Source organism: Cricetulus griseus, chromosome X, assembly GCF_003668045.3.
Source record: "Cricetulus griseus strain 17A/GY chromosome X, alternate assembly CriGri-PICRH-1.0, whole genome shotgun sequence".
Taxonomy (NCBI): Eukaryota; Metazoa; Chordata; class Mammalia; order Rodentia; family Cricetidae; genus Cricetulus; species Cricetulus griseus.
This window is the reverse complement of record NC_048604.1, coordinates 88,068,825-88,082,237: the sequence shown is the minus strand read 5'-3', so window position 1 is coordinate 88,082,237 and position 13,413 is coordinate 88,068,825. Positions and strand designations below refer to the sequence as shown.

At 33.6% G+C, this 13,413-nt stretch overlaps 1 protein-coding gene across 1 annotated transcript in view; it reads right to left on the bottom strand.

Moving 5' to 3' along the window:
* Cfap47 (cilia and flagella associated protein 47) overlaps positions 1-13,413 on the bottom strand; it is a 261,790-nt gene that overhangs the window by 11,257 nt on the left and 237,120 nt on the right. Inside the window, exons 61-63 of the mRNA XM_027432785.2 lie at positions 12,824-12,979; positions 7,827-7,998; positions 7,135-7,296 (exon numbers count right to left, since the gene is read on the bottom strand). Coding sequence (XP_027288586.1) covers positions 7,135-7,296; positions 7,827-7,998; positions 12,824-12,979 — 490 coding nt within the window. The remainder of the gene's footprint in view (positions 1-7,134; positions 7,297-7,826; positions 7,999-12,823; positions 12,980-13,413) is intronic.

Sequence of the window (13,413 nt, the reverse complement as noted above, 5' to 3'; positions counted from 1 at the left end):
ATCAACGAATTCAAAATCAAAGATTTAAGAACTGAAACACGAACTAAATTGAAGAAAATACTGGTAAAATACTACAAGAGATAGTCACAGGTTAGGGCTTTGTAACAAGGACTCTACTCATTGAATAAAACCATGACTTCTTTGGCTTCAGAGAGTGTATTGCATGAGATTAAAAAGTGTCTGCACAGACAAGATAACTAATCAAATGACAAGATAGCCTACAGAATCGAAGAAAATAACTGCTATGTATCTATCTGACAGATGATCAATATCTAGAATATATAAGGAACTCAAAAGATACCTACAACCTAGACAACATACTATAAGTGGGTCAACAATGCAACAAAGAGAGTTCGCAAATGATCAAGCATCAATATCCAATAATTATAAAAAACTTTTCAATATCCTTAGACATCAGGAAAACACAAATGAAAACCACATGGTTTTAACACACAAATTAAAACTAATTTTAAACACAAATTAAAACTAACCTCATTCAAATGGATCCATAAAGAAAAATAGGAACAAATGATGGTGAAATAGTATGGAAAATGGTAAATTTATATACTACTGGTGGCAATATAAATTAGTCCTGTTGCTATGGAAATCAGCATGGGGGGTTCCTCAAAATACTGAAAATAAAACTATCATATGATACAGCTACTTTCATCCTTGATATCACTGAAGGGCTCTAAATGAACATATGACAGAGATACTTGGGCATCTCTGTATACTGCAAGTAAAATATGAATTACTGTGGCTGAAATTGAAATGAGGAACCCATAGTGACATACTGTAACATCAAAATGTTTCTTCTTTTTCATTATCTGATAGCTGAAATATGAGATGTGGTCTTAAGGCTTTTAGTATTAAGTAATTCAATGTTCTTAGCATTTTGCTAAGAAGAGTCTCATATATCACAATGAAATGAACTCCTGAACTCTGTAAATTACTCCATTATTCTGATTTCTGATCTTTTACATGCCTACAAAAATATGCAAAATAACTAAGGAGTATAAGTTGGGAGTGGTAAACTTATATATCTAGAGTTATCTATTATATAGCTAGACTTACGTATTTAAACTTTTATATGTATAGATTCTTCTATACGTAATATATAACTAAACTCATGTATCTAGACTCATATCTGAATTCATATCTCTAGAGGTCTCTCTATATATCTACATATACAAATATATGGGATTGTAGCTATTGCAATCATATTCACTTGGAACATACTTAATTGGGATGATAGTTGGTGATTAGTATAGTACATAACGGTTAAATTAACCTAAGTCTAACTCTAAATCCTTTATTTAACCTTTACAAAAATTAACTTCAAACAAATACTTGTGCTATTTAGAGCAACAGCTTAAAATATATAATTCTAACAGAAGCTGCTTATAAATCTATGATCTATTCTTTTGTATTTCAAATGTCAATGCACAGGAATAAAGTCCAGGAACTTGAAAATATTTTTGGCCACAAGTGAGTCAGAAAATTTGTTCTTAATATTATGTTACATTTTTAAAACAATAATACATGAACTCTGAAATCTATACCAGAAGTGAGAAAATTACTGCTGTGTGTATTTATGTGCACACAGTAATAAATAAAGCCAAAGCCTATTATTTCTTAAACTTCTGTCACATTGGATTTAAATATACTATTTAGTCTTAGAAGTCTTCAACAAAGCAGAAAGATTTAGATGGGCTTCCAGAACGGTTTTGAGCAGACTGTATTCTAGGACCTAGGACCTAGAACCTTATTACTTTCAGGAATGAAGTGAGAACCTATCTGCAAAGAAACTAGATGGCCTGTTCTGATAATGTAGGAGGGGGTTTCATGTCATGGCTGAGTGTCCTTTATACACAAAATAGCACTTCGAGCTTATGAACGAATCTGCTAAGGGAAAAGCCAGTAATAATTGGAGGCAACACAATCTTTCCTTATGAGAGGAGGATCCACATTCAGAGCCTGGGTAAAAACACAATCTCAGAAAGCTACAGATAAAGATAATGGAGAAAAGATGCTCAGACCAAGTCTCTCTGTCTCTGTCTTTGTTTACAAATATACATCTGCCTGGTAATCTTTATTTCAGGTCCTGGGAAAATCCTTGTAGTTCTGATACCCACTGTGTATTAGCTGATATTAAATATCTGTCACTATGATGCTCAGACCTGACTAATAATATGATGATGTAGATAGGTAAATCTCTTTATATGGTATTTGTACTGACATGTGTGTGTGTGGCTTATATAGTCTCAAGTAGTTTTGAGAACTAATACAGTAGTTGTAATTTCACAGATTTGAGCTTCAATTACATAAACTAAGGGTGGTGCTAGTAAAATTTTAAGTCACTCTCTTTGGTCCATTCTTGCAGATCCTCCAGAGAAACATTTTTATCTTGGTTGTTGCATATTCACAAAATAGAATGTTTGAATTTTGAAGACTAGACTTTTACAAAAGATGCCAGCTATGATGATGAAGGACAGTATGAATGGAAGCCATCATATAGTAAAAACTGATATACTTTAGAAGAAAGTTGGCTTAGAAGTTGAAGCAATAGTGCCAATTTACTTATGATGTAAATGAACCTCCACAGGATCTATGAGGGAAAAAATGAAAAGTCTGGTGAAATTATGTTAGTGGCTACTCTGATCTGTGTAAAAATTACCCATTCAGTGAACAAAAAAGGTATCAACAAAAAGTGAACAATCATTTTATTTGTAGTTCAGGAAATGTACAGGCTTTAAGAGAAATGTACAGGCTTTAAGGAATCACTGCAGTTATTTAGATTTTATTTGAATCCAAATTTATCTTTAACATGACAAGAGTTAAAAGATAATTTAAAGATAGTATAGTAGTTTAAAATGTTTTTAACAGCTTCAAAAATATACATTTATTCACTTACTGTGGCCTTTATTAGATTTTGATTTTTCTCACACCAGCAACTTCTTTAAGGTATGTGATATACTATATAGTTGGGTTGGTGAACTTAGAAATCCAAGGACTTTAGAGGATCCCATTTAGAATACCAAGGGCAGAGTCTGTTCCAGAAATTTTTTTCTGATTTCTTGTGATTGTTACATATTCCTGGAAGTAAATGTAACCATGGAACGATGGAACGATGGAATCATGGGAAGTACAGCTAATGGTACAATCTACTCAAAAGTCAGGTATATAGAAAGCTGAAAGCATAAGCATCAAAGTTTCATAAGACAGCACCAGTCATAAATCCATGCTATGTATCATAAAAAGATATAGACAGAGGAAAGCAATCTATGAATTTGATTGGCCAGGCAAATGATGGGAACATACTTTCAAAGGATCATTCTGGCTATACTGCAAAGAACTGAAACGGGGTGGGAGTGGATGAAGAATAGCAAGGCTCTGTAATAATCAAGGCAAAAATATCAGTGGTGGCACTAGCAGCAATGGTAAAATCAAATAACTGGGTTTTGCTTGTATTTCATAGATTATATGGCCAATTTTTCTAATGGTTCATAAATGACAAGAGTCAGAAACAGAGGAACACAAATTTGTTTCAATGTTCTCTGAGGGATGTGTAAAGCTGGAATTACCATTCACTTAAATGAGAAGTCTCCTTTGGGGAGAAATGATTTATTTTGTAACTTCAGGTTAATTATTAATGTTCTGTTGAACTATTTATGCAACAGAAAATTGGATGTGGATGTTTGACGTTTAGGGAAAAGGTCAGGAATTTAAATATATTTTGGATTCTGCAAGTTATAGATTATAAATTCAGCAGATTTGGGAAAATTTAGAAAAGGAGGGTGAACAAAAGAATAAAAAACAATCAGGTTCTGTGAAACATTTAAAGGATAGGTATGAGAAGGAGCCAGTAAAAAGTGGCCAGTAATAGAGAACCAAATCCAAGAAATGTGATGCTTTCAGGTTGCTCTTTAGGATAGTGGTTCCAGATAGTCACAGGGAGATAAGAAGCAAAAATTAATTTCTGGATTGAGAAAAATACACACAGTGTTTAACAGTGGTGGCACTGAGTATTTATCTGGAGTCATCGGGAACCATGCAAGCGTGCTACATGAAAGAATAGCAGACTAGATACTGATGGAGAGTTACTACAAGGTATTTTTTTATTATTTATCTAACCTCTATCCCTCAATCTGTCCATCTGTCTGTCCGTTCGTCTGTCCATCCGTTCACCAACGCACCCACCCACCTACTTACCTACCTATTTATCTATCTAGTATGTATGAATATTTTGCTTGTTTGAGATGTGGTTCATGTATGTATGTATGTATGTATGTATGTATGTATGTATGTATGTATGCATGCATTTTTTTGAGATGTGGTTCCTCTGTGTATCCCTGTCTATCCTGGAACTCATTCTGTAGACCAGGCTGGCCTCAAATTAGAGATGATTTTACTCTGTCTCCCGAGTTTGTTGGGACTAAAGGTATGTGCCACTATTCCCAGCCTACTACATATTTCCTAATTATAACAACAAAGAGTAGGGAAAGACATTGTGGTGATGTGAGAATCAATACTGGGATTTAGGGAAGCAGGAAAATGACATAGAGTGAGTGACAATAGTGAGGAGTCTTGCACTACAGTACCCCAGCTACATGTATGGCTTCTCAAATTCCTGTCAAGAAGTATTACTGCCACTGGATTTCTTTCCTTCCAAATCTCATTTTCTTTTCTTTATTTCTCTTTTACCCCCAACACAGGGTATCTCTGTGTAATAGCCCTATCTATCCTGGAACTAGCTCTGTAGCCCTGGCTGGCCTCTAACTCACAGAGGTCTGCCTGCCTCTGTCTCCTAGTGCTAGGATTAAAGGTCGAACCATCACTGTCCCACACCAAAATTTGAGCACTGCCAGATCTGGTAAGTTAAAATTCAGTAAAATTATTGAATATTTATGTGTGTGTGTGTGTATGGGTACATGGGTATTTAGGTAAATCAGATACAGTGATACTGTAGTGTCATTAAAATTAAAAACAGTTGGGGAAACAAGACAGTGAGAATTGAACTCATTTCTTTCAGAAGAAAAACTATACATGAAGTCTTGGCCTTTTGTCATAGGAAAGTAAGTTAAGTATACATATATGTAAAATACTAAAAAAGTATAGTTAGAATTGAGTAAAATTAGTATTTTTCTCAAAAGAATGTGAGAAGAAATAAAAATGCAATTGACTTATACTAGATATTGAGTAGAGGATAATATACTATTGCTCTCTGTGCAAGTAAACACTGTTCTCGGTTCTATCTCCAATTAATTAAGTGAAAAGAGTTTCTAATTAAACTCAGACAAAGTTGGCTAATGAAAATAAAATAATCATGATCAGATATTCATCCAGAATTTTCTTTTGTGTCATACACAAGTTTTTGAAGTTTCTTTTGATTGTTTCTTAACTGATGATCATATTATTTAATTACATCTGTCAACAGCAATCATAAGTGAACTAATGAAGGAATTTGGGATATTTTCTATTCAAATGATTTAGCTCACGGTACTCATACATGGAACTTGTAATGTAAATCATATAAAACACCTCTCCTGCAAAAGATGATAAAGAAATCCCATGTGCTACACAGGTCATTTAATCACAGAGGAATATGAAGAAATATTGTTTTCTGGCCCATGACACAGTTTTCTCAGTAAACATGTATGCTAATAACACAAACTACCTACCACAGAAATACAATCCCAGTTTTTAGACCTGATGGTAGAGGATCTATATTAAAGCTGATCAATGTAGGAATGTTAAACACACTGGTATGTCTCTAATCATGACTATAACTATGTTTTACTGGGTATAGTTAAACTGCTGAATAGTTCATAATGAGTCAGATTCAATACATATTCCTGTAATAGTTTTTAGTACTATGAATAAGCATATACATCACTACATCATTTAGAAAATCATATTACTGATCGTGTAAAGAGTTTTGAAGTATTGGAGAAGGAAGGTAAAAACAAAGTAGAATGACACATAAACATGAAAATTCCATAATGAATGCCATTACTTTACATGGTAACTTTAAAACAAAAAGGGGGTCTTGCATAATACTGCATATCCATAATTTCAGCAATCAAGAATCTAGACAGGCAGATGACTGAAGTTCAAGGCTTGCATAGTCATCACATAATAAATTATAGGCCAGCCAGGACTATATAGTAAGACTCCATCCCCAAATGAGCAGAATTTAAAAATAACAATGTTAGCAGTGTCCCATGGGGGGCAAAAAATGTAAGGTGAAATTGTTTCTGAATCTTGTATTCATTTATACAATAAATAACATAGTAATTTAAAGAGTTTTATGAAATTCCTGAATAAAAATGGCAAGCAATAATATAGGCTAGTATTCTTTAGAAATTTAATAAATAGATCCAGTTTCTTCTTTGTCTCCCAGGGTTCTTCAAGGTAAATTCTTATTTAGTATTCACCATGTGTATAGCTGATTCACTTTTGACTTATCATTGAAACCAAAGTACTTAGGGATGTTTCTTCTTACAGAGTATATTTAGTAAACATCCTTTATATACCTGACAATCAATGAGAGATTCTGAGTGCCTGTCCTCATGGACTTTGGTCTAACAGTGACAACACTTATAACAAACATTACATGGCACAACACATCACAATCAGTTGTCTGAAAGCTAAAGGAATTAAACTCCTTGAAAGAGACTAGAGAAAAATGAAATGCTACTATTACAGGAACAAATTTACAATTATATCCAGTAAAGTCAAGACTTCTCTTTTATCAGTTGATAGAACTGGACTTGGCAATAGCTTAGTGATACAATGCCTGTGAAGTAGGTGCACTAAATAGAAAGCAAGAGAAGCAAAAAGTATAAGTACTATCATCAACCAATGGGCTCTAATAAATACTTGTATAACTTTGGCTTATTCTATTTGTTGATTTATATTTTATACATGGATATTTCAGACTTAGGTTACCAAAACAGCATGAATATTTAAATTTATGGAGAATATTTTTTTCTGATTTCAAAAGAATCAAACAAAAATCATTCAAAAGACTAGAGAAATCTTCATATATTTTCTATCTTATATTTCATTCTACATTTCAGCATTAACTATATTCATCAGACCAGTTACATGAATCTTCTTGACATATAATACCTTGTCTGACTTGTCAGTCTAAATTCCGTGACAGATGTCTTTAATAAACCGATTCCTTGGATGTCAATTATATCCTCCACTTCAGGCTCAGTAGCAATCAATGTTATAGGAAATTTCCAGATTCCATCTGTTATGCACTCAACTTTCAATGTGATATGAGCCCTAGAACAGACAGACAGACAGACACAAACACACACACGAGATTAAAGAAAACCAGGAAGACAAGGAAAGAGATAAAAAATATTAATTTAATTATCTAAGTAAAAATGAAAGTATCTCTTGAGGTCAGCAAGAAAGGGGGGAGGGGACATTACATATTTAAAAATCTAGACTGTTATTTCTATTTTAGGAATAATTTTGTAGTTAGTTAATAATCTAAAGTATCAAGGTGCCATTTGAGATAATAATTTGTGTGTCATCTTTTCTACTCTGTAGTTAGTTCTGAAAATACAGTAATTATTGCACTATCAGTTTACTTAGAAAGTAATAGGTACATTCTGGCAAATGGGTCCAATGAACTGTATATTTTTTCATTAGAATCCTTTTCATATCTTATTAGCTTGAAATGACATAGCTAAAAATATTTTTTCATAGTATTACAGAAATAATGTAATTCAAACATTAACAGGCAGAAAAAACACAATGAATTAAAAGCATAACAATATATTTAAAAGAGTGAGAATTATGATTACCGGAATGGTTTTCTTGGTGTAAATATCAAATTGAAAATCAATGAAATTAATTCTTGTTTTATGTTACAATGTTTTCTGTACAAATATAATGTTACAGAGGAGTCCAGGCTAGTCTTCAAATCTTCAGTTTCAAATTCTATCTCATACTCAAATTCACGTCTTCTAGGAGTTACTAGGAAAATGAAAATGAAAATGTGTAATGATAAAACTTTATGCAACCCAACTGAGTTCTGCCGCAATGTTAGGACCCCCAAAATAACACACAGGAACTTAATATTAGGTACAATGCTGTGGGTCAATAACTAGGATTTCTTATAGGCTTGCTCTGTCTTGAGTATCAACCATAATCATTAATCTATATATTTATAAGACTTATCTTATGAAGGAAACCGGCAGAATGCTTCCTGTCTTCCTGGGATCACATGGCTGCTGCATAGAGAGGAGGAGGAAGAGGAAGAGCAAGAGGATGATTTCCTTCTTGTCCCAGCTTATATTCTGAGTCTGCCTGCTATGTCACTTCCTGCTGGGATCTCTTTACTACATTTCCTAGAATCCTCCTTGACGACTAGTCCCACATATCTTGTTTCCTATTGGCCAACAGTACTTTATCAACCAATAAGACAAACATACACAGAAGGACCTCCCTTATCAAAAATGTATGTCAGTTTAGCTCATTATACATAAACTGAACATTAGTTTATGTGTTAATTTATTCCTAAACATGTTTTTAGAAGAAGTGAAAAAATGTATCTAGCTTTATTTCATAATGTTCATTGTAATACCAGGTATATAATGCTATGAGTAATTTTGTTGAAATACATGAATATAGATACAAATATAAAATACAATCTCAACATCTTTAATTCTTTACAATTTAGGCTAATCGAATAAGAAAGCTAAACAAAGCCAGGTGTTGGTGGGGCACGCCTTTAATCCCAGCACTCAGGAGGCAGAGGCAGGTGGATCTCTGTGAGTTCAAGGCGAGCCTGGTTTCCAGAGCGAGTGCCAGGATAGGCTCCAAAGCTACAGAGAAACCCTGTCTCAAAAAACAAAAATAAAAACAACATTAAAAAGAAAACTAAACAAAAGTTGGCAGTCAACAATAATTATGAAAAAGAAATATTTTTACATGTGTAATATCTGAGAAATGTATGCAGATATAAATTTTAATTAAGTTATACAAAACTGAAACAGCATGCCAAATGATTATAAGAGGATTTTCAATTTTTTGTATGTTTTCATGGTAGTTTTTATCTTGATATATTTTAGATACTAAGTTTAAAGTGATATTTTAAATTTAGGATGCTATCAAAAGAAACTAATAGTATTTTTCATTAAATATGAAAGGAATCTTAATTCCAGAAGTAACATATTGACAAGAGGTACATAGAAACAAGGTACTTTCTGGGAATCCCACATGCATTTTCACATTTAATCCTCAAATTTACCAGAAAAAAATTAGTACCATTATCTCCACATTCCATCTAAGAAAACTAAGTTTAAAGTGAGGTAAGATACATTACTGAGGCCCTCGTATATAGGTCTGATAGTTTGAATCAGAATGGTTCCAATAGGCTCATAGATTTGAATGCTTGTTCACCAGAGAGTGGCACTACTTGAAAGGATTAGGAGGTTTGGTTTTGTTGGAGGAAATGTATCACTCGGGATTAGATCTGAGGTTTCAAAAAGGACATTCCAAGTCCAGAGTCTGCTCTTCTTTCTGCCTACATATCCAGATGTAAGATTCTCAGCTACTTTTCTAGTACCATGTCTGTGTGTGTGCCACCATGCTCCCAGCCATCATGATAATAGATTAAACCTCTGAACCTCTAACCAAGCCCAAATTAAATTCATTTTTTAAAAATAAGAATTGACTTGGTCAGGGTGTCTCTTCACAACAATAGGACATTGTTTAACAAAATGAGAAAACCAAAGCTCTCTGACTAGTTTTCATAATGTAGAGAAGAGTGGCAGGCTCACCTTGTGGCACAAATGCCAAAGAACTAAAAATGCATGGATGTTTTAAGTATATAGGGTATGAGCTGTACATAGGAATGTAGTGCCTGCAGAGTAGAATCTCATACATTCGTATAATTATGCTCTTGCCAGAGGTGGAAGAAAAAATATTAAGGATGTAGAAAATACAGCCAGTAAATTAAGTTAATAATTAGGTTAGGCAGTACAAATCAAAAGTGGAAATTCTTCCAACCTGCTCCACTCTTAAGTGCTGCTGACAACCAGGCCATACAAACACAACCATTGTTTTAGGACTGGAAGGGACAGACAACAATCTTTCCAAGGCCAATACTATTAGAGTGGGTGGAACAGGAGGCTTGAAATGAAATGAAGAGGAGAAGGGCAAAGGATGAAAGGCTGAGGCTAATTTAGGGTCATGGAAAGATCAATGACAATTAATTTAGGAGAGTTTTCAGATTTGAAGCTAAATCTAACTTGGGAGTTTTTACATAGCATACAAAAAGACACACAAGATGACTGATGTAGCGTCAGGTAAATATGACATGTAAGCCAACAAACAAGTCTCAAAAGACAACATATTAATTGAAAAACAACAGTCTTTAAATTGTGAACAACTAAGAAAGATACACTGGGGGCTCAGCAGTTAATAAAGATGACAGTTCTTGCAGAGGATGAAGGTGTGTTTCCCTGCATCATACTGCAGATCGCAACCACCAGTAACTCCAGGTCCAGTGAATATGACGTCTATTTTTGTACTCTTCAGGGCACTGGACATGCTCATGGTGCACATAAACCCATGAGGGTCAAACTCTCATCTATATGAAATTTTATGTCTTTTGAAAAAAAATATATGAGTGTAATGTACAGTTAGTTATGCAGTAAAACCATTCTCAGATAAAGGGCCCCAATTAAAAAGCCATTGAACTTCCAATGAAGCACAATGAATGAACTAAGAGACACAATTATAGACTATATCCTAACCACTAAGAGTGAACTATAACCTATTAAAGTGCCATTGAAAAATATGGTAAACTATTCTGTGTACCTGATAAGATATCATTCTGGTGAGTAATGACAAATGCCTAAATAACATAGGTGAGTTAAACATCACTGTGTATAATTTATGCATATATGGAAATTCCATAATGAGAACTAATATTTTATATATTAATATGTGATAGAAAAATTAAGTATTTGAGATTACTCAAGTAGTAAGTATATAAATCCAATATTAGAAATATTTTTAATCACTTGATCCTGGAACCTATGTCTTGTTACTCACAGAGGTTGAACATAATTTCTGGCAGACAAGTTGAATTACAGTTTAATGATAAAGATAAAAAGCAATTTAAAGATGTGTATTTAAAATATTAGAACAAAATTACATCCAGTTTCAATGGGCTTCTGCAATCAGGATTTGCCTTGGGAAAACAAACAATATATCTGACTAATGAATCTGATTTGAACAAAAATGAGCAGAGAGCAGGCCATTTTTGTACAGTCCTGTTTCAAATTTTATAAGGCATATCCATGATAATTTTCAGAAGGGCTGTATTATTTTGCTTTCCTATTAAGTGTATGGAAGGACATTTCCCTAGTGCCTGATTTCTCTGTAAACCTATACTGGCTCCTTCTCTGATGGTATCTTTTATTTTGCTCTCCTCTATTCTCCCCCATACACAACCTTCCTGCTCCTTTATGTCCCACTGTAGTAGATCAGTACTTATCCCTAGCATAGTAATGGATTTGGGAGCCCATTCCGCACAGAGGGATACTCCCTGAGCCTAGACACATGGGGGAGGGCCTAGGCCCTATCCCAAAGGATATGACAGACTCCGAAGAATCCCCATGGAAGACCTCACTCTCCCTGGGGAGCAGAAATGGTATGGGATAAGCAGGGTATTAGTGGGGGGCAGGGGAGGAGGGGAGGGAGAGGGAACTGGGATTGACATGTAAAACAATCTTGTTTCTAATTTAAATAAAAAATGGAGGAAAAACAGACAATAAAAAAGAGTATTGAAGGTTGAAAATTTCCTTATTCTTCTCAACTTCTTAAAATAATGTCCATGTAGATAAGTGTGAAGCAATGACATTTTTGGGGGGTGTTTGAGAAGCATTTCTTCATAATAAGTAGAAGTGAATACATTTTCATATAGTTATTAACTACTTCTGTATTTTCTCTGGAGAAAAGTTTATTCAAGTTCTATAGCCTATGTTTCCAATTAGGTTATTAGGCATTTTCATAGTTGTAGGCATTCCTTATATGTTTTAGAGATTAATCCCTTTTCAGATATATAGTTTACAAATATTTTCTAGCTTTTATAGCCCACATTTTATCCCTGCTGACTATATATTTTGCTGTGAATACAACTTGCTATATGAGGTCAGGTATGGAATCATTTTGGTTTCAGTGTTTGGGTTTTGAAATCTAGAATGCACTATTCATAGCACGCATAATTATTTTAATTTGGATAGAAAATAGGAAATACAAAAGAAATGTATACAAGAAAATTTGTCACTTAGGAAATCATTAAGGTATTACATTTGATTCACATCAATTTTTCTGATCTTTTAAAGTAAGAAACATTGATTCAAATTTGTTTATAAATGTAATATGGCTTCAGTAACAATTCTTACGTCTACAAGGAACTCCATGTTTAGCTCGGTAGCAGTGACCTTGCATAACATGTATGAAACCTTGGGTTAACTGTTCAAAATGACACACACAAAATCAGGAACACAGAGTAAGATGTAGTAGTTAATTCCAAGTGGAAATACTAAAATTGAGAGATTTACCATTTTGGTCACATAAATCCATGTAGTGACCATATCTACTATTACTACTGATCTAACTGCTATGTAAAGAACAAGTTTAACAGAGTTCTTGGGAACTTGAATGTTATATTATAATTGAAAAGTAATTGGATCTTAATTACTAAGCAACCAGCAACCTACACTTTAAACTAAATCAATTTTATTTACTATAGTTTAACTTATAGCCATGATTAAAATTCTCTTACCATCAACTTCTTCATAAATACTGTTAATAGAATTTCTTTTTGGAAACACTACAAATTCTACTGCATCATGCGATGGATGTGGGCCAAAAAAGCTACCAATCATTGTCACTTCCACTTTCTCTTCTACCCGCTTGTTGGCCTGACATTTTATGACAACTGTAGGAGAAATTGTTTTAGTTATTTCAACTGTTAGGTAACATTATTATTATTGAGATAAAATAAGCTTTCATGAAAATAAAACTATATTGAGCATAATTTAAATTTGCAATGCATATGGCACACACACGTAATATACCTTTATATTTAGACATCATATATAAACATCAACATTAATACATAAAAGTAGTATCTGTCTTAGTTAGGGTTTCTATTTCTGTGCAGAGACACCATGACAATGGCAACTCTTACTAAGGAAAATATTTAATTGGGGCTAGCTCATATTTCTAGAGGTTTACTCCATTATCACCATGGCAGGAAGCATGGAAGTGTTCAGACAGATATAGAGCTGGTGATGGTGCTAAGAGTTCTAAATTTTGATCCACAGGCAAAAAGAAGTGAACTGTGTCTACACTGATCATAGCTTGAGCATA